General features: G+C 38.6%; 1 protein-coding gene across 1 annotated transcript; it reads right to left on the reverse strand.

The window, feature by feature from the left end:
• Positions 1 to 1237: 1237 nt before the first annotated feature.
• Positions 1238 to 20719, reverse strand: spata17 (spermatogenesis associated 17). The gene is made up of 9 exons (XM_030131198.1): positions 20655 to 20719; positions 20235 to 20324; positions 19034 to 19115; positions 17528 to 17578; positions 14810 to 14913; positions 8611 to 8734; positions 5122 to 5364; positions 1989 to 2110; positions 1238 to 1295 (listed from the first exon to the last, which is right to left on the reverse strand). Exons 1-9 carry the CDS (start codon positions 20717 to 20719, stop codon positions 1238 to 1240), a joined length of 939 nt encoding a protein of 312 aa, XP_029987058.1.
• Positions 20720 to 22469: the final 1750 nt, after the last annotated feature.

The raw sequence follows: 22469 nt of genomic DNA on the forward strand, positions 1-22469 counted from the left end.
GCGCATATGCGTGTGATGGAGAGCGGCGATTTATTAAATTGCTGTCACTTTTGACAAATTTGTGCAACTCAAGTTGAAAGGGTTAGGCTGCACTGCTTCTCTGCTTTTTCTCTTTTCTTTTAAAGGAATACCTTTCAGACCGAAACATAGGCAAAGCAAGAACAAAGCCATGAGTGTCATCAGTTTTTGAAACATCTAATAAAAATATTGTAACATCACTTCAAATAAATCAACTCCCATTAGATTTGTTGAACATACAGCTGAAATGATCTGATATAATAATGCATTTCAACGCTACATAATTTGCGGCCTTAACTCTGTGAGAGCAGCCTTGTATAAATGGGTCAAAGGTTTATCACACATGAGGTTCCTGTGTGAAGGAGGAATAACTGTTTGTTTTCTATCTTGATGAATTCTGTGCATGGGTGCAGAAAAGTGAGCAGTCATCAGCTATGCACCTCTGCCCAGCATGAAGGAAGGGTGGGCATGTGGCCCCTTGCAATATCTTTATTTAAGTGTGTACAGTTGTTAGAATACATACTGGATGTATTTACTTGTAAAAGAATGAAGAACGAGTTTTCCCAGACAACTCCAACTGCCTGCAGTGGATCACAGACTTCCGAACAGGAGGCAGCTAAGGAAGTTAAGGAAACACATCTTCATCCTCCTAAATAATAACACATTATGGACCACAAGACTGTGTTCTTTCCCCTCTACTTTTCCTCCTCCATTCATGAGTGTAACAGGAAGTGCAGTAAAAATTTGGATGCTTGTGTAATAACACCACCCTCAAGGCCTCATCTCCAGTGATTCCAGCGGGTGTAGAGCTGGATTCTGATCCTCAGCTTTTATGATACTGACTGCATTTCTTTGATACTACAAGAATATATTCAAATGTCATTACCTAGGGATTAACAAAAAGATTAACAATTAACAATTTTCTTTTTCTTACAATTGGAAATGGTGTTGTTTAGGACTTTTTTAATCAAAGCCAATGCATAGATATTAGTACTTGTATTAAAAATGTTTCACATGTACACGAGACTCCCTGCAGGTATAAAATTGAGTATCTTGTAATCTTCTACACAGTGGAAATGCATGAATTTGAGAAGGTTCCCACTGTATGATTTCCCTCGTTAACACTACGGAGTGCCTCTACTTATGAATGTGAAAAACAAATAATAGCAAAAAAAAAAAGAATGATAGTGTTTATTATGTTCAACCAACCTTTTTCTTGTTACATACTGTATCCGAAAGTCTTGCCACCATAAACAGGCTGAGTAAAGGAAGTGCTGCTGTGGCCCAGGTGGTGGAACACACCAAAAAGAAAGACAAGAACCAACAAGAAAAAGTCAGATGTTGCAGTTGTCTTTCAGCTCTAGGAAAATTAATGCAGTCAAAACAGAAACAAAATTCTGGTAAAACACTGGGCATAAAAACAAGACGAAAAATATTGTTTTGTAATTTGAATTCAGTTTTAAGAGTGGAGTAACAAATGGGTGGTCTTCTATAAATGATTTTCAGAGGAATTATTGTGCAGGACATATGAAACAGGGGGTTAATAACAGCACACACAAACCCAAGTAGATTAGCCTTTGAGTGATAATGAGGTTAAAACGATGCAAAGGCACACATACATACCAACGTACATGTACCCACTCACAAACAATTTCCAATTAAAACTAACACAATCCTTGAAATAAAGCAGTGGGAGATTTGACACTCCTAATAAACTCAGTCTGAAACAGTCTTATAATAATCCTCTGGCAATTAGTTTTCATTAAAGGATCTATCCATTGGCTGCCTAATGTTGCATGGATGTTCTTGTGACTGTGTTAAGGCTGTACAGTATACAAGTCTCCATTCTTGCTCTGTATGTGTTTACATGCATGTATGCATTGATGTACATGCAAGAAAAAAAAACGTATGTATGTACATGTGAGTCTGCATATTGCTCTCAAAGTGTCCCACTGATGTGTCTTACTGACTTGTGTTGCCGTAGCTCATTCTGGACATCCTCCAGGTGTGTGTAAGAGGTCTGCAGACGCAAAGACAGTTCAGGACAACGCAAGCGCTGCTCCCACACTTCTCCGGGCCCTCTGAGAGGAGCCTAGAATAACCACAACGCCAGCAACACACACAGAGACACACAACAATCAGATAATGATCACTACATGTTTGTCTTTCAGACTCCTGCCTCTCTGATCCTTCTCCCACAGGTAGTGATGGCTTACTGCTTAAACCAGAGGCCAGTTCTCTTCATCTTTCCTCCAGTGGCACAAAGGCCAAAAGAGATGTGGAAAGACAGTGAAAGAAAAACAGAATGGAGAAAATGATATCAGGTGATAAATGTGGAAAGAGTGTAACAGAAGGATTGTATAAAATAATGAGAGCTATCAGCATATTGTACATGCTGTCATGTGGAGAAAACTTTTACCTAACGCTATAAAAAACATTGTTCTGGTCAACTCATGGCAACAAAGCTGACAAGAAAATAAGAAAAGCATATACAAATTCACATATTATATTTTTAAAAATGAACATGATAATCATTTAATAACTGATTGTGAGTCCAAATGCTCTTCATTATCTTTGTTTAACTAATGCACAGTTTCACAGAGACTTTTTCAAGAACAACTCATGAGTGAAATGCTGTCATTTCATTTCTTGTACATCTTTTTGACATTGTGGCACCTTCCCTGTAGTAATGCCTCTCTGATGTCTACTGATACATTGAAGTTGAAAAGATAAAGAAAAGTCATTTTTAGCAAAAGGTTTTTGTACAGCTCTTTATTCAACATCATTTCCCCTTTAGGTGCAGTGTATTCTGATAATCTTCACACAAGTATGACTCTAAATGTATCAAATACATAAAAAACCTATTAAATACACATTATGGTCTTGACAAGTAAAAACTGCACATTGGTGAGCTCTGAGCTCTCTATGTGCTTCCTTCAAGTTTTAAAGTTCTCATGAGTCATAGGTTAATGGGTTTTATAGAATATTATGTTATTTTATAAAAACAGTACACATGTACAGACATGTTATACTTACATCTAATTCACAAATGCAACTAGGATTTCTACAAGTCGGTTGAAAAAGAACTCTGGCTTAATGAAGTGCAAACCTCTAAACATGCATTACAGTGTAACTTCTGGTGGTGCAATTTCAGAGCTATGCATAAACTTTGTGTAGTGCAGATTAACTTAAATGCTGCTGCTTTGTTTGAGGTGACCTTGAGTTGTTGTTTGGTGTTAAAAAAGGAGGGAAGATGAGGGGGGAGAGATAGAGGGTGGGACAGGGACCCTGTCCTTGCTCCTATCACCACGGGATCGGTGGCCTGGCCTGACCACTTCCACAGCCAGCACCTCAACCTTATCCATCACCACTAGATAGTTATCACACTAGGGAGGGAGGGGGTGAGCTGTAGGGGTGAGTGTGAAGGAAGGAAAAAGGGGGAGTTCCTGCAATAATCACACACACAAAACAGAAACACAGGAAGACAGAAAGAGGACGTGAATAAATGACAATGTATTTTTCTTTTTCTTCATGTTAGTACCAAGAGACTTTAATGAACTCAACCTAACAACACCCAGCTAGAAACACACATTTGTGTGTGTCTGAAGTGGAGCTAATAAAATGAGACAAATCCATGCCTCATTTCTGCTCACTTATGTTTTACATAACTAGAAACTAATAAAAGGGAAAGCACTTTGCCATAAAGATCTGCAGAGCGTAAATAACACAAATGGTGAAATGGTTCCTCATCAAATCATCAACATACACGCACATGTGCATACACATTACTGAGTAACACATATACAGCTAGACTCTGATGAATTGCTGGACAAAGCAAATGCTTGTTTCATACAAACCTAACATCTTCCTTAGTAGCCTGTTATTAAAGACAGAAATAAACAAATACACATTTTAAAGATTGTCACACAAGGACTATCAGCTCCAGGTCCAATGTTGTACAGTTCTGAGTGTAGTTTATCTGCACTTTGAAAAAACTGAAAATTTGCCATTGGGTGGCCCTTATGAACCAGTATATGGTTGTTTGAACAGCTCTATTGATTGAAATAGAAGCATCTGGAATTGCCATGTGTTTATGCTCTGAGTGGAGTTATTTCCACTGTCAGCAGTTGAAATCAGATAGAAATCAGATCCTCCTGTTTAATTTAGCTTTTAAAAAATATCTTAAAGGACACAAAGCTTGAGGCATCTGTGAGTTTCTCTTAAAAACAAAAGAAATTGAAATTAAAAATGAACTCTTTAGTCATTAATACTGGTCATGATTTCATCTGTGAAGCCAAATTAGCAACTATTTTGTGCCTAGTAACTTTCTAGAAAACAGCTTAATATTTATTTTGACATGAATTTCAGAGGAAACCAACATATTTCATGGTTGTCCGACCAGGTTCATACTGTCTACTGAGAATATAATGATTCCTTGTTTCTTTATTATCTGTCTTGACAAAAAAGAAACGAGGATTATATTTCATGTTTTCTGTGGTCAACTTATTTTATTTTAAATATCCCAATTTTTCCCTATTTGGGCAGCACACATGGCCCTCAGGTCACTTTCTGTAATTTGAAGGTCAAAGTATTTTTTTTAGATTTGGAAACACAAATAAAATATCAAATGAATATTATAAGTTTCCTCAAACTGCATGACCGTTAATTTACAACTACGTCCATTAGTGTTGATACATCAAGGTACACTGACATACAGCACATCCACAATGTTATACACAAACATTTGACAGTACCATATAGTCATATATGGAGGAAACAGTGACATACAACTACTCAACAGCTCTGTGTTGCAACCCCTGAGAGAGTGATCTGCCATGTTTTAATGATGTAATTACTCTTAGAAAAGAGGTTTAAAGGATCTCTGCTCCCATCAAGATCTATCCTCCATAGGAAAAGAAGCGGATGTTTCAAATTATGATGACACTGTATAAAATGGATCCTTTATTTCACCTATTGTGTAAGCTGTGTTTCACCCTGTGTTATTCCTACAACTTATATTTGACTTCTGTGTTTGTTTTACTGTTGTACTCTGTTTTTCCTGTGGTCTCCAACTGTTTATATCTGTCCTGGCTTTTACCTCACCTGTGGTTTCTTGCTGGCAATGGGGGGCAGTATGAGCCGAGAGGAGCAGCTGGGACTTGTGGTCTTAATCCACGGGGATCCACGAGTCTCAGGGAAACTAGGGGCTGTTGGGCCAGGCGTGCCCAACAGAAAAGTCTTGTCCCTGGGGGTCAGCCTAGTGGGGGCCTGGTACTTGACCTGCCTCAGCAGTAGTTCCATCTCATGGGGGGCTGGTCTGAATGGAGAATTAAAGACCCCTGGGCACTGATGAAAGAAACAGACAGAAACATGTTTATTATGGCACAAAATGGAGATACAATAGGCATATGAGCTTCCAGCTGACATGTATATATGGCTGAGTGTCAAAATAATAATGCTACTTAATGCAATTCCACTTTCTAAAAAGAAATATAAAGGTGATAGATGGCATGCCATGCACGCCCATACCTTTGTAGGTTGAGCCATAATGGTGCTAAACTTTACTAAACTTAAACTTGTGGCAGCCTTTAAACTATTTTATAACTAACAATGGTGAAATTAATTATTCTGACAACAGGTGTTGATCCCATCCCATTTTTACCTCAGATACAAACACCATGGCACTCAGCCAGTGAAAGGGCTTTTGCCAGCGTAAACATTTGTCTAGAGCAGTTCAGTGGGTGCCCATGTCACATGACAGAGAGAACACAGGCTTCATCAAATCACTCTTGAAGATCTTCAGTAAATGCTGCCACAATTAAAAAAAAAACTGTTTTGAAAAATGTTTTAAACCTAAAAATAGTAAAAATAGTAAGGCACTCATTACAAAACAGCTAATAACAGATAAATAAAAAGAGACACAAACATACTTAACTTTGCATCCCCTATTTTAATTTTGGGAAGAGATTTGCCACAGAGAGTCTGAGTAATAATTATTCAAATCACAGTGATCCTTTTGCCTATGTGTTAATTACCAGACCAAAGCTTTGAGTTGGAAGACTCTGTATCTACTCTATATGCTAATAATACCGCTCGCTATTTAGGCCATTCTAAGAGACTGGGACACCGGCAAGAGGAGAGAGAAAGGGCATAAGTGGAAAATTGCTCCAACTATTGTATACTGACCTAAACCTCACTTTTTCTGATAAATAAAATATGAACAGCTTGGTTAATTAGTGAATGTTTTAGCAGTAGCTCTTAAGTGCTTTAGATATAAATGTGAAACATTCACTCAAAAAGAGTAGCGATAAAATATTTCAGTTTTACTCTTTTTTTATTGCAGTCGAAGATGCATATGAATAATACGTGGAATTATACTGAGCAGTCCAATTCATGGTGAAAATGATTCCACACAGAAAATAAACCATCATATATAATAAATAATCACTCATAATGAATGAACTATATTGGTCTTTTTATGTTCTAAAATTACACAGTGAAATAACAATGAAAAGTAAGACACAAAAATAAATAAAAAATAATAATAATAATAAAATAATAATAACAGTAATACAAACACACACACAAATCACAGTTTAAGTGCCCATAATTAATTACAAACGTAATTTTCTGTCTCCTCAAGCGTACAGTGAATGTTAAAAATGGGACATTGTCTGCCCTTGAAAGAATATTTTGGGTGCTGTATATTACTGCCTTGCCACCGTGAACCTCCGGAGAACCAGTAATAAAGCTTGCACTGGCGCTGCTTTCAACTGGACATGTATTAGCTGTTTTCTCTCATCTCTTCCAGTTTAAATTGCATTGCACTTGGGTTGCACTTGCTCCTCAGGTCACCAAAATGGACAGTTTTTTAAGAAGTTAAAATAAAAGTAGAACAAAATATGTCTAGAAAAGTAAAGGTGTTAAAGTAGAACATACAGTATGTTACTCTCAAAATAGTTCCATCTTGCAACGTAACTAGAGCAGTAAAATCAGCATCATTAGTGGAAAATGTCTAGCACTTTTTACACAAGCTAAGTGTCCATCATGATTTTTGTGCATTTAATGGCATTTCTTAAATGTTTTGCATCAGTCTATGACTTAAAACAGGAAGGGACAGAAGGTTAGGGACACACATACCATGCAAACACATATACAAACAAACCCCATAACACTCCTAAACACACACGCCCACACAAACACACACGCCCACATGCACGCACGCACACACACACACACACACACACACAAGCCAAAAAGTACCAACCTAGCTACGGGAAGAGCAATGATGTTGACCCCAGGAACACACCATCTCTGTCTCTGTCAGAGGGACTTGGGGCCTTTTGGTAAGCTGTGTGTCTGTGTTTCTGTGAATGTGTGTGTGTGTGTGTGTGTGTGTGTGTGTGTGTGTGTGTGTGTGTGTGTGTGTGCGTGTGTGTGTGTGTGTGTGTGTGTGTGTGTGGGCTTGGGTCCGAGAAGTGAGGAAGGATGAACTGTGTGGGAGAGCCATCTATTCACAGCTGACAAGGTCAGAGCTACGAAGGGAAAGAGTCCCCTGCCATATGCAGAGAAAGGAAGAGAGACAGAGATAGTGGGGAAGAGATCGACAGAGGGCGGGGAAGAGCACACCAACTTTTCTACTTCCATTCTTTCCTTCCTGTGAATGGAATAAGATTGAATATATACTTGTATACGACTTTAAAAGACAAATTCAGATATGGGTTCAAAGATTATCCAAAGTACACAAACATGATGTAACAAAGTCTAGTGCACATCAATTTATATACTTATAAATAGACAGAAGCGTGTATGTGTGTGAACATTGGAAACTGGCAGGTAGCAAGTCCGATGATGACAAAGCTGTTCGCACAAGCCTGAAGGGGAGAGCGAGAGAGAGAGGAGAAAAAGAAAAAGTGAGAGAGAAAGACAGAGAGAGAGAGAGAGAGAGAGAGAGAGAGAGAGAGTGGTGCTGAATCAACAGTGACCAGTGTGCTTTGTCTTCATTATGATCCCAGTGGGGAGTCACAGAGATGCATGGATGCCACACACACACACACACCACATGCATACCTGTGCCAGGGGAAACACTAAAATACTCCACTCAGCACATCAGAGGAGCCATGAGGACACATACTTACTCACATGCATACACACACAAGTCCACTCCACACAACCTGTCTGTGGTAATAAAAGGAGGGAAAGAAGACTTCCCTTCTTCCTCTTCTACTTTGTAAAATTTTTTTTTTTACTTACTGCCTACAGTATGTGACTGGTATTCAACAGGATTTGATGAACATGGGATGAAGTTGCTGATAGCTAGTTTAGACACTTTTGTTGAAATGACATTATTATTCTTATTTTCATTAAAGTTTTTATAATTAGTAAGATTTAGGACTTCCTTTTCTAGACACTTGAGAGGGGCACTCTGAAACCAACCTCAACTACAGCATATCTGACACTATGATACAGTTTCTGACTAAACCATTTTATGCATCAGTAACCCACAATTAACAGAGGGAACTCTGGATGGAGTACAATCACAGTAATTTGTATGTGACATTAGTGAGCATGTTTGTGTTTCTAGTGACCAACCTGCTTTGTACTGATGAGGTGATGTAAACGGTGAGCCTGGAAGACCTTGACTCTTTGCTGTTTCACCATCTGTAGACAACTTCGCTCTCTCTTCTGGAGTTCCTCGAGTTCAGCCAGCTCTCTCCTGCAGAACACACAGATGTTTGTAACTCTAAATGTAAAATTTACTTAGAAAGTAATATAACTGACAAACATTCAAGACAAATACCAAATTATTGAATTTTGTATTAAATAAAATGTTTTGTACATAATCAGTGACAACAAAAATGCATTTTAATGATACATCACTAATCTTTGAATTATATGTTTCACACCTGCAAGCATGAGCTGACCATGTGCAAATAAATATATTATATTATACATGACATGGAAAGATTATCCAGCTGACAATATAACTTAAAATTAAAGACACCATTTAATTTAATTTAATTTAATGAAAGTAAGATTGTGCATAAATGAGTTTGTTTTGGACATAATCTCTTATCACAACGCTAACAGATCCGTAAAGTGTTATCCAGATGGATGAAAAACTGGCTAAAAGAGACACTGAGGCACACATGGAAAAGAAAGAGACTGCATGAAGGAAATAAAGCAACGTGAGAGAGCGGAGCTATAAGTAGGAGGATGATGGATATATTTCATCACCGCAGCCAGGACAGGTCTTTCTGTGACATCTGTTAAGCGTAGCTGGCTAAATGGGATGCATTAAAAGCCCATACACAGCAATTTCATTCTGCAATCACACAGGCTTATTGTTACAAGGGGGTAATAACTTAAAGAGGGAATTGGAAACAATTACTAAAACACGCATGCCATGGTAATGTGACAACGCACACACAGACACACACACACACACACAAAGTTAAAAGTAAATCCAATCTTACTTCACGAGAGCAATACCAAGTGTTTAGCCATGGCTTATCAACGATTCTTTGTCTCTTTTCTCTATCCCTCCTTTTTCTCTCCCCTCTCACTCTTTCTGTCTTTACCCAACTTTTGTTTTCAATTACAAGCCACCACAGAGGAATCAGAATATTAATAGTGTGCCTGTAATGTGAGGTTAACACATTCTGGGGCTGCTGACATTTAAAAAGAAATCACAACACTGTTCCCATTGCCTTTGCATTCTCATTCCTTCCTCAACACCAGATTAAATTACAAAATAAATGAAATATGCAGAGCGCTGTGTGTGTCGGTGTCTGTGTGTGTGTCCATGTTGCATGAGAGAGAGGTAGGAAGTCTAAAGGTGTGTGTGTTTGTATGCCATTTAGGCACAGCAATTTAGGGCTACGAGGATGAATGTGAGGCTGCATGGATATATGTGCTTGTGTGTGTAAGAGAGAGTAAATATAGGGGTTGCCTGGCCTCTATTTTTCCAACTGACTCAAGAAATATTACTTATTAATGTAAAATATAAAGTTCTATTGTGGGACAGTGTGGTTCCCAAATCAACTGGTTAATGTGCATATTTCCAGTATACGTGTGCATGCATTAACACTGACTTACATTGAACTGGTGATGTTTTCTGAGGTCAGGACCTGTTTTCACATGTCTGCATGTATTTGAGCAGGGACTGAGTTTAACTGCATCACTGTATGTGTGAACCAATGTTCATACAATGTGTTCATACACTTTTGGTTGTATGTGTGTGTTTCCGTGTGTGTGCGTGTGTGTGTGTGTGTGTGTATATGTCAAGCTGAATGGGTGACCTTTGCTTCCCTGCCCCCAGCCCCAGTGTTATTAATTGCTGTGTAGTGGACAAAAGCCAAACAGATTTGTAACGGCTGAAGGCACCTCGATCTGTGTCGACCCAACCAGCCGCCACAACATACAACCCTCATTAGCCCTGTTCGGCACACCACACTCTGTGTGTGTCTGTGTACATGTGCATGTGTGTCTGTTTGGCTGAGTGAAAGAAAGAAAGAAAGAAAGAAAGAAAGAAAGATAGAAAGAAAGAAGAAAGAAAGAAAGAAAGAAGAAGAAACACAGGACATAAGACATATACACAGTGATTTTGAATATGAAAAATAGGTATTCATCTCAAAAAAGAACATTATTTGTGTTGGTAGAGAGACTAGAAATATAGACCATCTTTTCAATCACAATGTTTTTCAACTAATAATAAAAAAACAACAGACAATGCACTGTCAATTATGTTGAACTGATAATTATATAACCCTGGAATTAAAAAAAAAAAAAAAAAAAACATCTCAAGATTTAAAACATTTAACATCATTTTGTGACAGTGACAAAAACTGCTATAGTTTTCACTTTAATGATTTTTTTTTTTTTTTAATGAAGGCTAAACCCCACAGATTGATCCAACACAATATTGAGTAAAGGCTCACTGATCCAACTGTCTTTAACACTAGTCCACAACGGCCTTTTGACTTTCTGCAGCAAAATGAGACTGAACAAGATCCTGAGGCCTTAGTGGTTTTTGTGGCTATGTGAGTAAAAAGGCAGCATTATTTTATGTGAATTAAATGAGACAATGGACCAATAATTTATTCTTATTACCAGTATGGTTCTTGCCATTATGGTTGTAAATCTACAGTGAGATAAGAAGATAATGTCAATCCATGCTAATTCTCACTGCTCATGCAAAGTGATCCCCTTAGACCTATAAGTGACGGGTCTTCATAAAATATATAATGTGATATCATTTTAAACACTAGCTTTTAAACATGTGATAAAATTTTACTTGGTTCAAAGCCAGACTACAGATTATTTTGAAGGGTTCTCAAATGTTAGACAAGATAATCAAGTATACCCCAGTTACTTTCAAATAACTGAAAATCTAAGTGACATTTTCACCCTGAACTGTTAATTTATTTATATGGCTAATATAGTACAGCTGAATTTCCCACTTCTTTCTCAATAATTTACTCCGTGGTTCACAATGGGAAGTCAGGAACTGATGAGATATTAGAGAGTAAGGCATTGTAGGACAGATGACTTGCGGTCATCCAGGCCAGCAACAGAGCAGCTAATTGGCCAGGTTCTAAATATTTAATAGAGGCTTGACCTGATTGGCTGTTTTAATTGCTCAAATTAAATGATTCAATAGTTCACCAGGAGGAGGTAGTCAGCTAGTCAATTTAAACAGTGACCAGCTCAATGTATTGAGCCTTCAATACCCCGATAACACACCATTTTCATTTAAGTGACTGACTAATTGATTAACTAATTCTCTACAGTAGTTAAACAGATATAATTAAAGGGTCTGAAAAAACAAACAGTTGAAATTGTCCCTTATTGAAAACATTCCCAGTTTTACACATTTTCTACACTTTCCTCTGAGAAGTCATGTTGCAAAGATGCACACAGCACAAGCACTCAGATAACACGTCAACACACACACACACACACACACACACACACACACACACACACACACAACAGCACACAATATACAAATTCAATCAAACTGAGGAAGTGAACTTATCTACACCTAAACAGGATCAGAAAGAAACCAGTAGCAAAAGGAAGACTGATGTATAGAAGCGGGAAGTGATGGCGGGGCAGACGTGCAGGCAGGCCCGCACTCTTTTGACTACAGCGGCTCTGCTTTCATGAATGTCCTTGAGAGGGACACAAGAGAGGGAGGAATGAGGAGGACTGGAGAAAAGAGAGACAGGAAAAAAGTACAGAGAGGAGGAGAGAAAGCACAGCATACGATGAGAGGAATTTAAAAGAAACCACCAGAGTTGCTGGTGACCAAATAAATTCTCTGTGATTCTTTTCTGCTGCTTTAGGACAAGTTAAGATTTTGCCATGCCGTTGCAACATCTCAGGGAGAATTATTTATCTGATTATGGCAGTAATAATTACCCAGCTGTTTATTGCAAATAGAGGAATATTTCATGCAGTCAACAGGCCGTGTTGGTGGCAGCAGCGATGACACCAGCACATTTAGTAAATATGCAAAGCGAGCTTGCTCCGCTTTCCTAATTGCCCCCATCGTCCCACTGCATGCCCTTATTAAAGCTCAGGAACTTTAAGAGTCTCCCTGACAAAGTGATAAATTGTTGGGGTACCAAGGAAAACTGTGGCAGAGTGGGGACTGCACCGGGGTCTTGACTTCATTAGGCTATGCAGAAGGAGAAGAAGGATGAATGAGGATGGACACTGAAGCACGGTGAATAGAGAGAGGGGGAGAAAGAGGGAGCGCAAAATAGATTGAGAACAGGGAGGTAAGGCGAAGAGAGAGGCAGAGATTGAGGGAAGAAGGCGGAGAGAGGGCAGGGGATAGAAGAGGTTAGTGTAAGTAGCGTGTATTAGCTAGATGCTGTACCTAATGAAATGACACAGATGGTTTCGTGCCGGGGAGATCTGTCATGAAAAAGACAGAGACAGACTGAAACAGAGAGAGACAAGAGTACCAGAGAAAGGTTTGCCTGAACGTGTATTCCCCCTGTATCATTACCATGCATAGCCGATCAGCCTGCACTAAATGGGGACCATTAGTCCAACTTTGAATAATTTATGCAGCTGGTTGGACAGAGAGACAGCCAGACTTGCAGAGGGAGGGACTGTGCTGGTGGATTAAAAAGTGGACCTTTGCGGGGTGAGTGATCAGGCAGCCTGCAATCTGAGGGCTGAGCAGCTAACACAAAAAGGATATTTTAAATAAATGTCGGCACAACGTTAATTGATTGTGACCTCGGCGGCACTAAATAAACATGTGATTAACTGGAGAGAAAGTGACCTCAACACCCCAAACCACGATGGGGGAGGGGCTCTGTGTGTCAGTGTAAGTGTTTGTGAGTTGAGAGATTGCATGTCACACTGTTGATAATGAACAGTATAACCAAACTAGTACGACCACAACACACATGCTCCAGCTTCAATTTTAATTGAATTTCTTTTTACAATATTTTAGTTACTAAAATATTACAAACTGTTTTTAGAGTATTGAATTTGCAGATCTAATCTTATCCGATCTGAAGCAGGTTAAGTCAAACTGATTTTCACACAAGCTACATTATATTTGGTTTGATTTCAGTAAATTGACTATGAATGGTTAAATAAACACAAACACATCATGATTGCGTCTATTTAATAATATTTTTAATTTTAAGTTGACTGTTTTTTTTTTTTTTTTACATTTTGACATTTTTTGTCACTGTTTTGCTGTCAAAATAATTAAATAACCAACAAGATTGAGTGGGCGAGTGTCTCTGTATTTTTTGTTGTACTTATACTTAAGTGGCAGCACTTAATGGACTTAAACAGACTATTCCCCCCTACCTCTAAAAGGGGCAAGGAGTGTGGAGGAAAGGTGGAACGCTAGTGGGGATATGAGGGGGGAAGTCAGTGATCCGAGGAGCACTTTAACAAATTTACATTTAATTTTAGCAGAAGCCTAAAGATATTTTCCTGTAAAATATATTAGCAACATTAAAAATGTGACTATTAGCTAAACGTGATGTTTTTTTTTTTTTTTTGTCAAAAATAAAAGATGGCGTATCTCTAGCAGTAAGCCCTGGAGCACAGGATGTTTTATTAATGCACGAGCTGCAGTTCAAATCAGAGGCTAATTTTTAATTTCTTCACATCGTTCACTTCTCTCCTTCCTACCCTCAAGCACTTTAGAGGACTTCTCTCTCTCCCTCTCTTTCCCTTTGTCACTCTATCATGTTATTTTTTTACTCTTCCTCCCTTCACTTCTCCCTCTTGTCTTTCTCTGAGGTAACGGCTCTGCAGATCTCAACAACAAATCCTCCTCTCACACATGGGTAGATAACTACAACTTTTAAGCAGCTGACTTTTCAACACTCACATCTTGACTGACTCTTTCAGGTCATTTAGAATCCCTGAACTGTATTGTAAAAGTATATTTTACTATAATCTGTTAAGAGTTCATGAATCCAAACAATTGGAGAAGAAAAAAAAAGACAAGAAAGGTAGTGAGGGACCACAAACACAAGTTTCATTAGTTCCTTTGACAAGCATTAAAACCCGTGTTTATTTCTTGTGATTGAAGAAACAGTTATATTGTTCACTGCGCTGGTTGTAACTCCTACTCCTATGAAATACTGTCAGGATAATTGTGCTACTGAGAAATATTATATGAAAGTTTCTGAATGGAAGCAACAAAGAAAAGTAAGGTGTAACATTAATAAGAAGATGAATCATATCAAAAAAAAATTTAAATGCATATGGTGTAGATGAGATGCTTAAGATGGGATGATACCTGACTTCTTCATTTTTCATGGAGATTCCTTCCAGATAGCTTTTTCGTGCATAGAAGTTATGAACATACTTTCTCACAAAAAATCCTCTCCATCTTCTCTGGATCTGCAAGACATTTATGATCTGTAATATTTTGACTGAGGATGTTCAACAAAGTGGAGAAATATGACAGTTAGTCACAAGACATTTGTTTAACAGAGCTTTAAACAGCTGGTTAATACTTTCAGGTCCTTTGAAAAAGAAAACTATTATTGGATTATTGCATTGGCCATCATACTAAGGCTATCAAATTTAAGTCATTTATTTACTTTTCCACGTACACTCTGAGGAATATCATCCTCGGTTTTAAGATGCATGATTTGATGATGACAGCAGTAATAACTGTACACTGTACAAGAGTTTCAAACCCTGCACAACCATGCATTGATGGGGGGACAGTCCAAGGTGGGACAGACAGCTGTCACTGCTCTATAGTTTTAACTGTATCAGTCCACATTGATTGTGGAGGCTGTAGATTAGTTAGCACACCCACCCACACACACAAGTGGACCATTTTAAAGCAAGGGGGTGGATGTCCTTCAGACTAATTAGGAGATTAAAACTATGGCAGGTAAGGAATAATCACAGTATGAGAGAGGGAAGAGAAGTAGAGAAGTGGAGGATAGGGAAAAACAACAAAGAGCAAAATGAGAATTAGCATTGATCTGCCAGTCAATAGATAATTTTAAATAAAGTAATTGCCGCCTCCCAAGTTCTTGCTGACCTTTGTTGACTAGTGAAATCGATGCTGTTGAATCTAATACAAATCCGAGGTGCAGCATGTAAACACTAGTTTCTATTACGGCCCTAATACATTATCCTCTGTTAGCTATGACGCCCTGATAAAGACAACAGGGATGGAGAGACGAAAGAATAGAATCAAAATTGATTCAAAGGAAGTGACACAAGGGGATTCTGAGATGATTGTTTCTTTGTGCCTTATTTTTTCCCTTTCTCTCTCTTTCACTCACACAGTGACTATTTCTTTGGTAATATATGGTCTGTAAGTACAAATGTCCTTCAGACATTCATTTTTGAAGAGGATCAATTTCATTATTTGATTTCACTTTCAAGAATAAACAGCACTGCTTGAGTTTGGCAACAATTCCAAAGTGCCACTGTTACAAATGCAGACAGGCAGATGTTTTACGTCATAGAAATAAAATAAGTAATTAATTTGAGCACCAAAACACAGTGAAATAAATCTTTCAACAGGTGGCTTCTTAATTTAGGACACAATCAGGTCGTTTTACTGAAGCCAGATTTACAATTCACATTAAAACATTTGATGTATGTATTATTTATGCATTATTTATATTATTTGAATTGTTTTTCAAAACAGCTAAAGAAATTGTAGAAAGTGTTCCTCTATTTGTCTCATGTTATTGTTTAAAGAGCAAAGGGCAATAGAAAGTGCAGTACTTATACATCCACATCTGAAGCCAAGAACAATGCCTGGCCAAGAACAATGTCTAGAGTGTACTTGATATAAAACATGTATTTTTTTTAAGGTGGGAGAAAATGAAGCTCCTTGAGATACCTCATATAAATTCCTACGCTAAAATGATAATTTTGTACAGAACAGTCTTATTTGGCTCCTGGGAGTTTCAAACTATGTACTTTCTTTATTGCTTATCACTGGAGTATTTTGCTACTCTGCTCACATCTATTTTATTTTTCAACACCTATTCACACAGCTTCCAATAGGAAACTATTTTTTTTTAATATTGGTAATAAAAGCCTCTATTTTTTAACTTCAGAAGATTTAGCTCTGCTTTACTTGGTGACATCACCACTGACCTTTCACACTGTGACCTTACAATGGCTGGGTCAGGCATTACTCCAGGATCTATGTCTCTTCCGTAATGTGACATTTACTGAAAGAACAGGGTGGTCAGCTTTATTTGTTTGGGTTTCTATTGAGTGTAAAACTTGAACCCTTCAATTTCTAGGTTTCTCTACCAATGTGCAAACATCTTTGTCCAGCAAGACTACAGCACCCCCTTCAATAAACACTAGTGGGTTTTTTTACTAGCCTGTAAAACCTTTAATGGTTTAGGCAGAATGAAACTGTTAGACAAAAGAGTAGGCTATATAGAATTGTAAAAATATAAGGTTTCTGTACTATATCCTTGTATAAAAGTGCCAAGACATCAGTCAAAGCCATGATGTTATGATTTATGAGTTCAACAGTAGTATCTGCTGACCACATTAAGGGAAGATTTGATGGATGTGAGCAAAGAGGAAGAATAAAACAATTAAATAAATGCTCCTGAAATTAATGTCTAAAGACATTTTATGTCATGGATAGCCTTCAGATACCATGCATTGTGTGAGGAGTAAAATGAGGTTTAAGTTTATATGTGAACAATAATCTTGAGTTTTAAGGTGACAATGGCTCAATGTTTTTTTTGTTTGTTTGTTTTTTTATATTAGTGTAATGTTCCTGTAGGCTTGTATACTTTCTGATTCAAATAAGCCTAAATGACTTCCCACATGCCACATTTTAACAAACAGGAACAGAAAAGACTGCACGTAAGACTGAGCTACACTACTAAGATTCACACTTCTGAGGCTCTAACAGGCTACTAGACACAGGGCCTCCCGTTCACAGCACACACAGTGTTCCCCTCACCACGGTACTCCATTTGCTAAAACAAGACACTGTGGTGATATTTACCCTGACCGCCATCTCCTCGTAGAAATTCATCTTCATGATAAAATATGCCGCCTGTGAACACAAAGGAAAAGATGGCGTTACATCTTGTCTCCCAGCCCTCTGATCTGTCCACAGCAGGCGTCAAAGATAAAGAGCTCTTTATACATAATACATTGCACAGAGGCAGCACAGATAGGGCCACTGTAGAGGGGTGGGAGGAGAGAAGAGGGCAGAAAAAGAGAGACGGAGTGCATGAAAGACAAGAGGAAAAAGAGAAAAAGTCAGATGAAGAGAGAGAGAGAGAAAGAGAGTGAGAAAAGAGAGTGAAAGAGAGAGTGGTTAGCGGGACTTTGTATGAAGGGGAGGACAGTATTCTCTTAATACGGCAACGCAGATGAGGGCCAAGAAAATCTATGGTAGTCAAGCAGTGAGCTAATGGAGATGTATGACGGCCAAACGCTCTCCTCTGGATTTCATAATCAATGACAGCAGTGCCAGAAGAGACTAACAAAAGGCCAGAGAATATTCAGCGCCATACTCAATGGAGCTGTCGCACACTGAAAGTGGCGGCCGACCACTGGGGGCACATTTCAGGAGCAAACTGAAGAGTCAGTCATAAAAGGGATTCATATCTCAACACGTCTTTTCTAATAACGACAGGGAAGAGAGGGAGGAGAGGAAGGAGAAGGAAGACAAAGACTTGAAAGGGGGTTGTAAATTCAGCTTGATGTTTTGAGATGAGCCTTTGTGAACGTCACATTACACTTGATAAGGTCTGTGAGAGAGTGAAAAGACAGCAAAAGAAGGAGATACTGAGAGAGGGAAAAAAAAGGAAGACAAGAATCTCTCAGGGCTAATTCAAAATAGTGCACTGTGGCAACTTTGAGTGATTCAAATTAGTGCTCGTCTGTTTCCAAATGAGACCAAACAGCCTCTTTTTAGGCCATATGTGTGCTGTGACACATCCTTGATCGTTTATTTCAACACCCCTCACCCTAGCCCCCATCCCCCCTTTCCATTTCTTGAACGCCTCCCAAACGGCGGCTGGCAGTTATGCTTTAGCAAACAGTCAATTTACAGGCATGATAAATAGCTTGTTGTGATACGTTTACAAAACTCAATCCAGGGGAAAATTATACGTGAGAGCACTGGGTATTGGATCCGGTATCAACAATCTGTTCAATTAAGAAGCAGTTGGAGGCAATATGCTGAAAATGGGGCCTTGTTTTACTAAAGTGCACATACATACACAACCACACAGACACATAAACTCCTCTACACTTTCCGTCTCTCTATTCCTCTCAACACTCGTTCTATATGCATCCCTGGAGTTGTGAAGTTGTGATATAGATGGAATTCCTTATCATATTGCATCATATTTCCTAAGAGCTAATTTCCCAATGTGTAATGAGTGAATTATATTTCTTAAGGTCAGACACAGAGACTTAGGAATATAGCAATTGAATTCTAATGCATGCTATCATAACATAATCAATATATCTATGGCCATTCCAGGCTCTAGCTTACCTTCACCATTTGTCTGAAACGTGACCTTGCTGTGAAGCCCCGCCATATCTTCTGTATAATGACTGCCTTCGTGTGCAGATGGCTGTAATAAAGTCATATTGGGGAAAAAATTACTTGAATATTTTTTTTTTGTTGAAATCAAGAAAATAATGAAAGGTTATTTGTTGACACATGGAAGGAAATTATATATAGTGTATTTTCTCAATTCTTTATCATGTTTATGATTAGAATTAGAATTAAAAAAACATTTTGAAAGTATAAAAAAGTTAAGATCTAGAGAGCAGTAATATTTGTTGGATTTGTTTTGACTGCAGATAAAAGTATATTTCTGTCTGTAAGAGAAGTAAATTAAGTGACATTAGCTGCTCTAACTGCTCATTGTGGTTGCTTTTTTTCCCAATTATAAATCACCTTAATTGTGATTTTTTTTTCTTTTTTTTTTTAATTCTGCTGACAAATGTTTGATTCTAAGACATTCAAATTAAGAGGTTTTGAAATCTTATGTTTACAAGCACCCCAAAGACACACACAAAAGACGTGTGATCTTCCAGGCTTTTCAATCATGTCCGATGAGCCTTTCACTCCCTTTAGTCAGCAGCATGCATTTGTATTCATCTTAAAACATACTCTAAATGCAAGTCCACTGCGATTCTCTGCCTCCAATGAGGCCATCAATTTCCAAAAGGCCATTTATATGCCCAGAAAATCAATGCTTATAGTGGGGATAGCACAACCCCGGAGTTGCACTTAGGCAGCTAAAATTGTTGCTAATTATCCACTTAACGCATTGATCAATTAACTAAAGTAATCTGAATTAACCTACTGTCTGGAAGTTTGTCTGCTGACCCTGCAGAATGGTGCTGGGGTCAGAGCATAGGAACAGGCACAGAGATAGAGACATTTATTTCTCCTGTGTGAAAGGAGCACAGAGTGCAAGCGACATTTATTCCTCAAGGCCATTTGCAAAGCTCTAGAAGTAGGATAATTATAGGAGTGAGCTAGAAACAGGGTTTCCCTTGAAATTAACTCTTAAGAGTCCTGCATGAATGTTTTCCACCCCTGAAGGAAAAAAAGCAAACCTTAAATTGGTACATAAAATATTAAGACTTGTGTTCAGTTTTTGCCTATGGCGTATGGGGGGGTGGTCTCCCTTTCTGGTTTACAGAGTGAAACAGAACACACACAGACTTGCATTTTATACCTGAGGTAAGCCCGCACCTTGCAGCCTCTGAACCAGCTCTGAATCTGGACTGCAGCCCGGTGTTCCCTCTGTCTGCTTTCTTCAGCTAGACTGATCATAGACACACAGATACAAACAAATAAAAATAGGAATTATAGTACTACAGCTTCACAAGTCCAGCGACTTATAGTAAAGACAGAGAATTTGTGTTAGCGAGGTGCTATTGCTCTTACATCCTTCAGAATGAATATTACAAAACAAACCTAAATAATAGAGGAACCCTAGTCTATCAGTCCAGTCTTAGTAGGTTAAGTTAGCTACTAATGCTACAAATATGACAAGTTAGCGTTGAATGAACTTAAGTGTAGTATAGTTCATGTAATTAGTTAATGCCTCCCTCTTGCTAACTTTATCGTCATAAATATCCGCATATGAACAAACCTGTTTCGGTAAAAGTATTTTTTCCGAAACTTAGTGTCACTTGCCGCGTTGAGCAGCTCCGCCATGTTTACGCAAACGTAAGTTTACCTGTTGTCCTGACAACGCAAACGTTTCCACGGCACCGGAGATGCCTTCAATTCACCTGGGTGCGTAGGAAAATTTAAAGTCAGTAATTAGAGAAATCATAAATAACATATGTCATAATAATGGAAAAAATATCGTCTTTTAAAAAGTAGCTTACGTTGTCATAAGGGAATTAACAACTTGTCAGCATGGTATTAAAAAAAGTGCAGTTCATTTGCTTGTTTTATTTTGTTGCTTTTTTATTGCATATTTGGTTTATTCTGAGCAGCTGCAAATATCTGTCTTTTATCATTTAAAAAAAACATCTGCATGACATTACTGTTAAGGAGTGGAGGGTTGGGGGAAAAAACTAACTAACTAACACAAAAAATTGCTTGCTCTGTGGATAAATCTAAGTATCGATCTCCCTGTCTCACTTCTTCCATCCTTTCCTTCATCCATTTCCCTCCTTTTCTGACATTATCTTCTTTCACCATTTAGTTATCAGTTTCTCTCCATGCTTTCCCACTGCTCTCCACTCTTCCTCCTCTGCCATATTCACACGTCAAAATAATCTCCTCAGCAGTGCATGTGTATGTTTGGGTGCACTTGCATGTCTGTGTAAGGAAAGATATCTGTCCAGCCAATGGTCAGACTGTCTGTATTATAGATTAGTCCTTAGACAGGCAAATGACAAATAGTGAAAGTGTGTGTATCTGTCTCTGTGCTCTTTCATGTCTGTATAACAGCATGTCTGCCTCACTGTTAGTCAGTGTGCTTGTTTGAGTATCTCTTTCTGTCTCTCAGTCTTTCACTAAGGCCAATTTTCTTTCTAAGGGCCACCACAGTGCAGAGGAGCAGTAGGCAGACGTCCTAGGTAGAGTTATGGCTGGAGGGGTAAACCTTTGGTGGCTAGGTCCATCCATCGAGAGATGGCAGGAGGGCAGCCACCCTGGTAATTACCAGAGGAATTTTGTTGTGACAAGACAGTAGGAGCACCAAATGTGAGTGAGAGAGAGACAGAGAGATTTTTAGGGAAGTGTTGCTTTTGACAAGACTGTCAGGATGAAGCCATTCATCCTGCGGCAACGCTGATTAGGTGTCACAAGGTGTGTATCCGTGTGAGGAAGTGAAACACAAAACAAGAGCGTAAGCATTTCATGGGAAGACATGCTTTTTACACTGTCTAATGACCCACTTCTAGACCCAGCTGGGCCATCATCCTCTCCACAGCTTGTCCACTTCTCCATCAAGTTCCTCCTACTCATACTCTTCTGTCTTTCTTCCTCTGCATATTTATCTGCTCTCTTTATTTTTATCCTCTGAGGCACGTTGTCCTCCATCCCTGCTCAATCAAAACATTTTTGTTGCTCAGTGTGAAGTGAGGTAGTAAATCTTTATCTCAGACTAACCATGTATATCCTGTCTCACCAGTTCTCTCTCTCTCCGTCTCTCTCTCTCCCTCTCCCTGTGTCTCTCGCTTCATCTCTCCATACGGGGCATGTCATTTAACATGCCTCCAGTCACCTCTCACAGTCAGAAAGCTCATCCAACCAGTCATTCTCCATGCCCATTGTTCCTAAATGAGGGCCATATGCGCTGCGGCCAGCACTGGTCATAAAGACACACACATACACACACAGTAGTGGTGATACAAGGGTCTGTGGGTGTGTGGGTGTCACACATGCTCTGAACTGTGTGTGTATGAATCATTATTGTGTGTGTCAGTGTATGAGTGATTATATGTGAGTG

Source organism: Sphaeramia orbicularis, chromosome 3 (assembly GCF_902148855.1).
Source record: "Sphaeramia orbicularis chromosome 3, fSphaOr1.1, whole genome shotgun sequence".
Lineage (NCBI taxonomy): Eukaryota > Metazoa > Chordata > Actinopteri > Kurtiformes > Apogonidae > Sphaeramia > Sphaeramia orbicularis.

Bases quoted from the DNA above. Each gene is read 5' to 3' on its own strand.
- spata17 (XM_030131198.1), bottom strand. From the start codon at position 20,719: ATGGCGGAGCTGCTCAACGCGGCAAGTGACACTAAGTTTCGGAAAAAA. The intron at 14,914-17,527 runs GTAAATATCACC...AATGTCTTGCAG, and splicing joins ACGAGGAGATGGCGGTCAGG to ATCCAGAGAAGATGGAGAGG. The intron at 2,111-5,121 runs GTGAGGTAAAAG...TGGTTATTCTAG, and splicing joins TTGCCAGCAAGAAACCACAG to GCTCCTCTCAGAGGGCCCGG.